This window comes from Triturus cristatus, chromosome 2_2 (assembly GCF_964204655.1).
Source record: "Triturus cristatus chromosome 2_2, aTriCri1.1, whole genome shotgun sequence".
Lineage (NCBI taxonomy): Eukaryota > Metazoa > Chordata > Amphibia > Caudata > Salamandridae > Triturus > Triturus cristatus.
This window is the reverse complement of record NC_140582.1, coordinates 846,879,317-846,891,498: the sequence shown is the minus strand read 5'-3', so window position 1 is coordinate 846,891,498 and position 12,182 is coordinate 846,879,317. Positions and strand designations below refer to the sequence as shown.

Sequence of the window (12,182 nt, the reverse complement as noted above, 5' to 3'; positions counted from 1 at the left end):
CAGAGTTTCTGTTCAAGCTGCGGGTTCAGGATAATCTAATCTCCTGGGGCCCAGTTACCACTCTTATCCAAATCTGGGGGGCTGGGTTACCTGCTAGGTCACGCCTTATGGGTGGGACCTGGGAGGGGGGGTGGTTACACCCCCTTCCCTTTGTCCAGTTTCGCGCCAGCACTGGGGCTGGAGAGCCCCAGCACAGGTTTGAACTGGACTATGCACGGGACACCTTGTGTGCCCCAGGCATGTCTCATTCTTTTCATCCCTCCCTGCCCCAATACACTAAGGCCTGTCTGGGGTGGTGCTCTCACCTCCCAAGGCAGGAAACCGATTGTCCAAGCCTCCCTTGCCGGGATCACTCCCAGCAGCAGGAGGTCAGACTCGTGTCTGTGGCAGCAGCATCCATTTTGTGATGCTGGGGCTCTGGTTAACTTTAACCGGGTAAGTAGGTTACAACATGTCTTCTCCCTCTAGAAGGGAGGGATAATATCCTCATCCCCAGAAATGGGATGGGGGTATTATTCCAAAGTGTTAGACACCTTACACAACATGTTTTGATAAAGCCAAACCATAGTTACCATAACCGTTTAAGATTATAAGGCACTTTAAGAGTATATGGTAGGCTATATCATAGAACAGCTATAAGGACATGGTTCCGAAAGCTGCAGACAGGCTCAGCTCATGCTAGAGCACCATCTCACATGTTACCAAGCACTCTGCCTCCAGGATTGTTAAGGCCTGCCATAGGAGTGACTGATAGGTACACATGTGTCTATATGTAAGTTAGGTATAGGAATACTACACCTAAGCAAGGGGTGATTACACGACCTTGCCCCAGCTGAGTGATCAGCCAGTTGTGTCATAATGGAAGGCCAGGCCAGGCCAGGGGTGGCATAATACATGCTGCAGCCCCTGGTAGGCCTAGGGTACACCTATGCCCTGGGTACCTAAGGTACACTGTACAGGGGCCAATAAGGTGACCCTATCCAAATGGGTTGTGCACCTAAAGTACATAGTATCAATTTAGAGAGACAACAGCAGGGCTGTGGGTCTGATTAGCAGGCCCACAGCCACATCTAAGTCAAACCAGTAAAGCAAAAGCAAAAAGTGGGGGTGAACATAGAAAGCAGACCCTACTCTCCTACAAAAGCTTCCACGTACCAGGAAGCCCTGTGTCATTGCAACAGGACAGCTGCCTTGCTTCATCGCCTGGGGCAGCACATCAACATGTTGAAGTCTGTGCCGATCCCTGTGCAGTGTCTCCAGTACTTGGGGGCCTCAGTCAATACTTTGAACGCAAGCGTGTGTCCTTCGGAGGAGAGACGCTTATCTATCCGTTGGAAGGCCCTGCACCTCCTCTCAGCCCACTCTCCTGCAGTGAGGACGGTGGCCTCTTTACTGGGGTCGATGGCTTCATGCATCTTTCTCACCCCCAATGCAAGTCTGCATATGAGGCCTCTGCAGGAATGTCTGGAGAATCAATGGGACCAGAGGCGGGGGCGTTGGGAGGACAAGATTCATCTGTCCCAACACGCTCTACAGTCTCTGAAATGGTGGTGCTCCTCAGAGAATGTCTGCAAGGGGACTCCTTTTCACAAGGATATTCCGGTCCAGACCATAGTGACCGATGCGTCTCTCCAGGGCTGGGGAGCGCATTCGGGCCCTCTTCAGATTCAGGGGATATGGTCACAGACGGAGATGACTTACCACATCAACTTTTTGGAACTCAGAGCAGTACACTTGGCCCTGAAGGCGTTCCATCCCTCCTTCAAGTCGAACTCCCTGCTAGTTCAGACGGACAATACTACTACCATGTATTACCTCAAGCAGGGGGGCTCCCGTTCACGCACGCTGTCTCGGGAGGCACAGACTATCTGGAATTGGCTGGTGGCCAGGAACCTAACGATCACGGCAACCCATCTGCCGGGAGTGCAGAATGCCCAAGCCGATGCGCTCAGCAGGCTCGTTCAAGAAAATCACGAGTGGGTGCTAAACGACGACGTGCTAAGACGTCTTCGCAGAGTGGGGCACTCCCGATATCCATCTGTTCGCTACGGCAGAAAACAGCAAATGCCGCGACTTCGCGTCCAGGTACTACCAACCAGGGACGCTGGGGAATGCACTATGGATCAGCTGGTCGAACAGCTTTCTCTACGCCTTTCCACCCATTCCCCTGATTCCGGCGGTGCTGATCAAGCTGTCGCAATCCAGAGCCAGGATGATCCTGATTGCTCCGGAGTGGCCGCGGCAATGGTGGTTCACCGACCTTCTTCGCCGGTCTGTTCTACCACACCGGCGCCTGCCGTGTCGGCCAGACCTTCTCACGAAGTTCGGAGGACAGATGGTTCACCCCAATCTCTTGTCCTTGAGTTTGGCGGCATGGCTCCTGAGCTAGTACAGTATGGACACTTGACCCTACCTCAGGACTGTATGGAGATCTTGAAAGAGGCGAAGAGACCGTCTACAAGGACTTCTTACGCCTATAAGTGGAAGAGATTCTGCTTATGGTGCACGGCAAAGGACATTGACCCTACATCCTGTAAGGAAGATGTTATTTTGCCTTATCTGCTGCAGTTAGCTCAATCTGGGCTTAATTTTCAGTCTATTAAAGTTCATCTCGCAGCTTTGACTGCGTATAGAAAGGGCCCTTCCCAAACCTCATTTTTTCAAATCCCTGTGATTAAAATTTTTTTGGAAGGTTTGCGTAAGGTGTTTCCCCCTGTTAGACGACCTTCTCCACCATGGGAATTGAACGTGGTGTAGTCCAGATTAATGAGGGAGCCTTTTGAGCCTATTCATAAGGCTTCTTTGCAGCATTTGTCCTGGAAGGCTGCCTTCCTTGTGGCCATTACATCGGCCAGGAGAGTAAGTGAGATTCAGGCTCTGTGTTGTCAAGAGCCGTATACTGTGTTCCATGCTTCTAAAGTGGTAATGCGTACTCATCCTAAGTTTTTACCTAAAGTGATATCTGATTTCCATGTAAATCAAAAGATAACTTTGCCTACATTTTTTCAGCATCCCTCCTCTCCGGCGGAGAGGTCTCTGCATTCACTAGATGTGCGTAGTGTTGAAATTCTATCTAGATAAGACAAAAGACATCCGCAGGTCGGATCAACTGTTTGTAAATTATGGTTCGGTAAGAACTGGTCTAGCTACCTCAAAACAGTCCATCTCCAGATGGATTGTGTCCTGTATTCGGCTCTGTTATCAGAAAGCTAATAAGACGTTAGGGGGTAAGCCTACAGCGCATTCGACTAGGGACAAAGCAGCGACTACAGCTTTGCTTAGGAAAGTTCCAATAGCTGACATTTGTAAGGCTGCCACCTGGAAGTCGGTCCAAACGTTTACTAAGCATTACTGCCTGGACTCTGATGCTAGGGCAGATGCGCAGGTTGGACAGGCTTAGCTGAGGAATTTGTTTGCACAGTGATTTGTTGGTTTGGTTTTTACTCCACCGCTGTTTGTTGGTTGGGATGGGCTTGCCATTCTATTCATAGATTGATTATACACAGAGATCCCCTACTACAGAAGGAGTAGTTTCTTACCTGTAACTCCAGTTCTGTAGTAGGGGTATCGGTTATAGTCATAAGCGACCCTCCCTCCTCGGAGTAAACTGACAGTATCAGGCCTGTTATACACCTTCAAAAAGAACTGAAAGTAACTTGCTTTGGCTGTGCATCCTGGGATACCGGGGGTCTCTGAAGAGTTCCTTAAAGGCACGGTATCCTTTTAGCAGACACATAATGTCTGTCCACCCCCTCCTCTCTATTGTTTAAAGGGATTTTGGTGAAGGGAGTGTGATACAATAAAGGAACATGTCAGATGTGAATAAAAATTACATTTAAACTTTATTTTGGATTTTGTGTTCACTTCAGATGAAGTGCTGGCCAGTGCAGCCATATTGTTAGGCTGTATTTTGTCTGTCTCTTAAGGGTCTTTGCAGGTTTGCAAATGCAGGACAGCTTAAGAGATATTTTGATTGCTCCGGGGTCCCCGCACATGGGCGGGACTATTCTATTCATAGATTAGGACTATAACAGAGATACCCCTACTACAGAACTGGAGTTACAGGTAAGAAACTACTCCAACCTGATATTGTGCCGGGAGTGTACCTCTTCTGCCTGACTTATCGGGACAAGGGCATTTGTGACACCTCCCTACACCCCCAAATTTGTTTCCGGAGACTTTTATCCCTAGAGGTCAACCTCCTATGGACAGATTTGCAGTTTCAATTTTACACTCCAGTGCTGCCCATGAACCTTATATGGCCACCATAAACTGCACTAGAGGGCTCCCCCATCTCTGCCTCATGGCTGGGGTCAAGGCATAGGCCCCCACGTCTGGGAGGGCTCACCCCGGCTGTCGTATAGTGGTTGATCATGTGCCTCTGGCTGTTTTTACTCTTTCCCATAAGGCTAACTGTATCCTATGGGATTCATGGTCCATTGTCCCTCTACGGGAGCAGGACCATCCACAAGCACCAACCAGTGTCCGTAGGCAAAGCAGGTGGGTTGCACGGGGGAGGCAGAAGAGTAGGATCCCTGCATGCAATGTGTTATGTCCTATTAGCCAGTAAGTGGGCCCAGTATCAACAATGGGCGTAAAGTTGTGTGTTTTAATTGTGCATCTGTCCAATTCTACAGAGCTTCTCCAGCCCCCTGCAGGTGACTATTTCCAAGCATCATGTTCAGACTGGTGGGGAGGAGTGGGACACAGCCCACTTAGAGTCTCCGTTGAATCTCCAGGCACAAGGCAGTGTCTTCTGCTGCTGACTTTGTCAGCTAAGGAGGCAGCCATTCAACATGTGCCCAATCTCAAGAAGCAGTCTACTAGTAACACTTAACTTGCAGGCCCCTGGGTACACTTGCTATCATACAAGGGACTCTTATAGAAGTTGAATTGCCAATTTTCACCAATATGCCAATTTTGAAAGGAAGAACCCAGGCACTTTTATTACTCTTTGGAATGAGTAAATTGCACTTAAATCTATAGCTAGCAAAAATAGATGGTCCAGCTAAAAGTGAAGTCCATTGACCCTGCAGAGGGCAAATTTCCTGCAGGACCCCAGTTTTGACTCCTGCCAGCATGCCCTCCCCGATACTGACTGCTTGCCTCTAACGTGGGTTCCAGGCTTGTATGACAGTTAATCTAGACCACCCCCTTCCTTTGATTAGACTGTTCCTTCCATGCTGGCATAGCCCTTTTCAGATCAAATGGCAGCACTTGTCACTGAACTTAAACAGATCTTCCCATGCAAAAACTATTTTGATCTATGAAATAACTTGCATATCAGTACCTTAAGAGTTTGCCTTCTCGCATTCCTCTACTATCAAAATGAAGGCCCTCCAACTCTGCAGTCCAGAGCATACCTAATGTACCTCACACTAAGGAGGCAGACTAACTACTCTTATACGTGCCCCCCCTTTCCCCCAAAGCCCCAGCTACATTAAAAGGCTGTATTTGCAAAAATGCAACCTTGCCAGACATTCTTACTATCTGGCACAGCAACAAGTGTTTTTTCTGTAATGTGAAACACCTCAGGTGTTTGATTCCAGTTGCCTACTCTTGAAATCAAAGCCAGATTTGTTTTTTAAAAACTTAATTCTTTTAGAACTTCTAATATTCATAGATGTATCATTCCATCCCATTGCCCCAAAAATGTCTTATGTCCGTGGTCCCCTTTTTGTTATAAAAGGTAGGTGGGGTTGGTAAATTATCATTGTCACACCTCTTTAGAGTATGCTTTCTTTGCATCAGATTAGTTGTGTTCTAGCCATTTACTTCATCTTGGTGAGCTTCCTTTGTCAGCATTGTACTCCATTTCGTTTGGCAATAATTCATGCCTCTAAGTCATTCTTGTACAAAGGAAGCCCTAGCAGTGTTACAGTGCCTGGTGCTATCCCTCTTGTTCATCAGTAGCCTATTTTACCAAAAGGTAATTCATTGTGGACCTCCCCATTCGTCCATAACACCCAGAAACATCTTTAGGTTTGCTGCAACTTCCTGTCCTACGACTTCCCTGCCCCCCCTAGGATAAGTATTTTTTCAGTATTGCTGCTTTCATGGGTTCACATGCTTGAATCATTCCCTGCCGTCTAAATGGGAGTCCCACAGTACCATTAAAGCCAATAGTGGAGGAACCTGCATAGAGGTTAATGTTCTAGACCTTCACTCCATTAGCTTATTCACTTTTTAAAAAAAAGAACCAATGTTGACCAATCATTCAATGGCACCCTTTGAAACACTCACCACAGAAGCTCTAGTCTCAGATTTTCTTCTGCACGTCGTGTGATTTGAGTCTGAGCTCTGTTTTTCCTTCAATACAGCTACATTCAAGAAGATTCTCTTCTGGTAGGATATACATATATATATATTCTCGCCAAATCACTGGACTGTCGGAACATCCCAAAACGATTCAGGCCATGTGACACCGGTGGTATAAAGGCTACACTCTGAAGATCACCATAAAGAGTGCGTTTATTGGCTGCACCCTGAGCATACAGTAAAGGACTGCAAAATGTCACTTTCCCCCAGAAAACTCATAACAGGGGGATTATTGCTGTTGTGGTTACACAAGCTAAAATCCAACTAAACTATTCTCGGAGTGACTGCTGTACCACTGACAAATCTGCAAAAGAGACCCTTTAAGGAGTTTTCAGAACCACCCAAAAAAGCGCTCAAAAAATCATAAGACATCAAAATAATTATGTGGAGCATTTACCATCAAATTAAAAACTAACTTCAACAAAGTTTCCTTCTGAAACCATAACTCCAGCTATACATTTCCTAATATAAAGATCCTCCATCTCTTCAATCAACCACAATTCTGAGGCAAAAATCCCATTATTCATAGACTTGAACATTGTCAACTATTACTGACTTTGATTGACTTCGACATTACATTTGCATTTACCACTACCTTTGCCAATGATTTCCTAGTCTCCATTGGAGTCTATGATCCTTAATTCTTGTAAGCTGTTGATGCCACAAAATAGTGGCATGAGAAGGTTCCTTCATCTTCAACCCTGACTCCGAAACTGTTATCAAAATGCCCACCTGACACTATTGTCAAACATAGCAGTCCTGTTGACTTGTACACCATTGCCGAGAGCAGTCTACATCAACCCTAAAAATTAATGACTGCGGTAACGTCAAAGAATAACTCCTTGACCGAATCAGAATATGGAGACCTCTGCATTAATGGCTGTGTTGCCACCAGCAAAGGGCACCATTAACACGATGCCTAGTTTAGTAATGTCACTTGGATGTCACCCAAGGACTTGATTCTCCCTGCAAACACATCACCATGTAAAGTTTCACCAGTCTCACATTCATCTACTTTAGGAAGAATCAGACGATTGCCCCTTTATGGTGGCTCATAGCCCCTCTGAGTTGCACGTAAAGTACCCAGAGGATGATTAACAGTATTGATTTTTTCTTTTTGAGGGCATACAGCTACATCTTCAGGAGCAGTACTTTGCTCTTGGTGGCCATGTTGGATATAGGCAGTCAGTGCAGATACCACTGGAGTTGGTAGTCAACCTCCAGTGCTCCCAAATCACTATAAAAGGTTCCTAGAACCGGCAGCATCTAATCCCACGCCTCTAATAGACTCCTAAGCTTTCCCCACAAATACAACCACAGATTCCTCCGCTACATACACTACTTACCGTCCCTGGCACATTTGTGTACCCTCCAGCAGATGATCCAGCTGCCCTGGATGAGTAACAAGAGGAGGGCGAAATAAGAGACCCTGTTTCAACTCCTAAGGAGTGGATTGATAAATACCAACACCACTTCCTCTTGTTACACCGCAGATGACATCTGTTTTTCACATGGAGAAGGCAGCAAAGGTTTCTGCTTCCTCTGCCCACCAAGCAGATGGAGTGCTTTCTGTAAGATTTTAAAGAGCCCATCGAGAGATCCATAAGGGCTATTCTATTGTGTACTTCATTTGACAGGAAGGAATCAGAACAATGAAAAATCCATGTTGGGAGTAATGCCTAGACCAGATGAAAAATACAAGGTACCAGATGATTCTCCGGCATGTCCAGTGGGCCAAGCCAGATTTAGTCCTCTCAAGCAGCCTGTGGCATTCAAAGAACCCTTCGATCCCTGTCCTAGCTCCACCAGACTGGGATAAACGCTGTCTAGGCAACATTGGGTAACACTTCTCTAGTATGGCAGCAATCATGGTTAAAGCAGCCTATTCTGATATGGCTTAAAAGTAGACCTGCCAGAAGAGGCTAAGGTGGGCGCAAAGAAGATTCTCCAAGAGGGAGAGTGAGCCTTTGCAGAGTATTGCTTGTGCCAATCCTTAACCGGGTTCCGGCAAATAGCTGGAGTGGCAGAACCCTGAAGAGGCTGGCTGAATGCTATCCTCTTGCATTATGCTGATCCTGAACTGCAGTCTGCACATGTGCCCATTTCAAGAATAGCTGGACAAACCGTGGGTACAAGTTCAAGGGTCATTCAACTGCATCATTTGAATCACTCCAACCATGATGGCATCAATGCACTTGTGGATTCAGAGTGGGAACGTTGTAAAGGGACTAACAGTCCTCTCCCAGGTGGCAGACTATCATAACTATGCATTCCTAGAGGATTGGGTGTTCCTCTCTAGGATCATTCAATAGAAAATGGACATCTATGAAAAGAGGATGCATGTAAATTTACTGGAGCTCAAGGCTGTAGCATTTGCTCTCATTCCTACCTAGAGTTGCAGGCTCTTGCACATTGATCTGCACAAATGCCACCAGCATGCACTTGATTGATAAACTGGGAGGAACTAGATCAGCCCTTTCGCAACATGCAGTATTACTTGGCCCTCCAGAACCAAATCACAGCACACATATGCCTGGAGCAACCAATGGATTAGACACATTAAGCAGGTTGACTACCAGTTGTAACGAGTGGGAACTAGACCATCGTTTCTACAAACTCTGAGGCAAGCCAAATCAGGGCCTGTTTACGACTGACAGAAAATGCCAGTAATATGCAAGCTGCAATCACCAGGAGGGGTCGTGGGGAATGAGTTTTTGATGAGTTGGCCAAATCTTTGCATACTTTCCATGAATCCAGGTAATTCTCAGGAAATGAGAACCAAACTGGATTATCCTTATTGCTCCAAGAGGCCAGACAGTTCTGGCTCGCAGAGCTCCTTTCGCAACAGGTGCCCATTCCAGCTCTGCTCATGAACAGCCAGGTACACATTCCAATTTCTCTACATTTGTCAGCCTGGCTCCTGAGCTCCATGAATTTGAGAATATGAATATCCCCACAGGCTGCAGGGAGTTTCTGGTGAAGGCTAGAGCAGACTCCACCAATAAAACATAGAAGCTTAAATGGAAACTAATTATCTGGTGCCAGGAAAGGGGTCTGCATCTGATTTCCTTGACCCAGAACAGATCCTACTGTATCTTCAACATCTGGCAAAATTTGGTCTTGTAAACTCGCCCATTAAGGTGCATATAGCAGTGATCCTGCTTTCGAAGATCAGGTAAATTACCTTCTCTTTGGTCTGCAAGAATCCTTTAACAATTCCTCAAGGGACTTTTTAGAGTTCTACCTCCCCGACCTAGCATCTCAATATAGTATTAAGTCAATGAGATCCTTTTGAACCAATCAACAAACCCTGCTTAAAACATTTTGCATGGAAGACTAATACTTCTGACACAACATCTGCTAGAATGCTTGGTGACATTCAAGCATTTACCATAAAGTGACCGTTCATTCAGGTCACACTGACAGTGCCATCTTGAGATCCAAACCCAAGTTCATAACACAGATCACTTTGGAATGCTACCTTAATGAGCCCATATTAGATATTTTTCCCAGTCCTCAAATACTGATCGGTGTAAATAGAATTTTATACATGAATGTCAATGGGCAGATAACACTTTCAGATAGCGGATCAGTTATTTGTGGCCTACAGAAATGTAAGGAAAGTATGGCCAATGTCAAAACAAACTAGCAGGGTGGATTGCAACCACCGTTCAATTCTGCCATGGAAAAGCAGGAAAACACTTCACACAAAGTTAAGACTCATTCTACCTGAGCCGTTTCTGCAACCACTGCTGTTTCCTGGTGTTGATTCAGCAGATATGCCTGGCAGCAACATCCAGGCAGTAATTCTGGGTTAGTGTCTTAGTGATGCATACCTGGGACAAGCAGTATTATGCCATCTATTTCAGTAGGGTGAACCAATTCCAATTAATTCTTTCCCACCATCTGCTTTAACGCTAATGTTTATATTTACAAATGCTAACTATTCTGATTCAAGCATGTGAATTCATGAAAGCTCATACTGGAGGAGGAAATAAGGTACTTACCTGTAACTGTAGTTCTCCAGTATTGGCTGCTTTCATAGCTTCACATGTGACTCCCTTTCCTCCCCACAGAGGCTCTCCTTATCTGAGACTGGAGCCTCTGGTGAGGGTTCTAAAGCCTGATTGGCTAGACAGTTTTTTGTTGAATAAGTGAATAGTGAATGTCTTTAACATCAACCTCTGTAGGTTTCTTCACTATTGCTTTCTATGGTACTGCAGGAGTTCCCTTTGGCGGGTAATGATTCAAGCATGTGAATCTGTTAAATGCCACTACTGGAGAACTACAGTTACAGGCAAGTTCATTCTTTTGTTTCTTGCGAGTACTGGGATATCTCCAAACATTCTCAGATCATATGAAGTTAAGTACCCTTGTGATAACTTTGTTGGTATTGTGGGTTTTGGGCTCAGCCCATCTTCTAGACTATCTGGGGTATAGTAGAGCCAATTTATATATTTGAATTGCATGAGTCTGGGGTGAGGGGATTGCTACGTAGGAAGTGATATAGGAGTACTTCTCTTGTGGAAAGGGTACTTTGTGTAGCTGTATGCTTTGTATGTCAGTTGCTGGGAGTAGAAATTTTGAATGCTTCATTTGAATGATACAATGCAGGCACTAATGTATATTTACTTCTAGGCTATTCAAGCTGCTCATGACGGAATTGCTGAAGAGGGTGTCTGCCAGGTAAGACTATATAACTTTCCAATCTGACAGTAGTGCATTACTTTCCTATATCTAGGGGTACATGAAGTATTTTAACATGCCTGCCCTTTCCCTAATGCCAATATTCGAAGTGTGAACCAAACTTAATTATAGGCTTGTGCACTTTCTACTCCATGTAAACAGCATTGCATACATGGTGGTTCTAGAAAGAAAAATAACTTGCTGTGCTTTTTTATATTTCTGATTTCCAACAGCAGTGTCCTCACTTAGAGTATACCCAGGAGACAAAATGGATATGTATATTTTCTCAGCAATACTCTGCATGTACTAATGTAGCTCCATATTGCTCCTTGGTGACTTCATACCACCCTTAAAGTGACCAAGCAGAGCCTGAAATAGTGCTACCCCTATGCATGAGTATTGATCCTTTCTGTGCCCTTTGAGGCAGTTCTAAAGCTCAGATTCCCAACTTTGTCAGTTTTCTGACCACTCCTAACTGTTTAATTCAGTATTGAAACTTGCATAGATTCATTCACATGCGTGACATTCCCCGTTGTCGAGGTGAGTCCCTGGTACATCAAAATAGCCATGCAAAGCTAAAACCAAGAAGAAACTGGGCCTAGGCCCATTTTTATTTTGCAACATATCTCCATTGTTTAGGAAAAGACCAATACAATCCTGAACCAATCGGGACCTCACTCTCTACAACACTCCTTAGACCCTCTGATATTCTACTGCATGTTCTAGGGAGTCTTCTCTGAAGGCTGCTCCGTTTCAGTGAATTTTGAGTTTTTTGCTTCAACATTTTCTACTGCAGTGCCATCTTAAGTACCGATTTACAGGATTCTGGCATAACCATGTCGGATAAGGAAAGTCTTTTTAGAACTTGTGCCACCTTGACGAAGACTTCATACAGAAGACCCTCAGTGACTGCTTTATGGTTGGGATACAGGCAATAAATACAAAGGGGTGTAAGGTATGTTGTATCTTTTCTAATTAAACTTTGAGGGAACGTGCAGGGCGCCTTATATGGCTCCAAAAACATAGCCAGAAAAGAAGTGATCTCGAGTCAGGAGTCCTTTTCATCCAGAAGGTTCCATAAGAGGGGAGATCACTGCACACATTCTTCTGGCAAGTGCCCAAAGAAAGCGCTCGGACTTCTCATGGACAGTCTCTCAATCGCTTCATAAACCTGAAAA

General features: G+C 45.3%; 1 protein-coding gene across 1 annotated transcript in view; it reads left to right on the top strand.

Moving 5' to 3' along the window:
- UCHL1 (ubiquitin C-terminal hydrolase L1) overlaps nucleotides 1-12,182 on the top strand; it is a 504,068-nt gene that overhangs the window by 289,431 nt on the left and 202,455 nt on the right. The window contains exon 4 of the mRNA XM_085643316.1: nucleotides 10,957-11,004. Coding sequence (XP_085499442.1) covers nucleotides 10,957-11,004 — 48 coding nt within the window. The remainder of the gene's footprint in view (nucleotides 1-10,956; nucleotides 11,005-12,182) is intronic.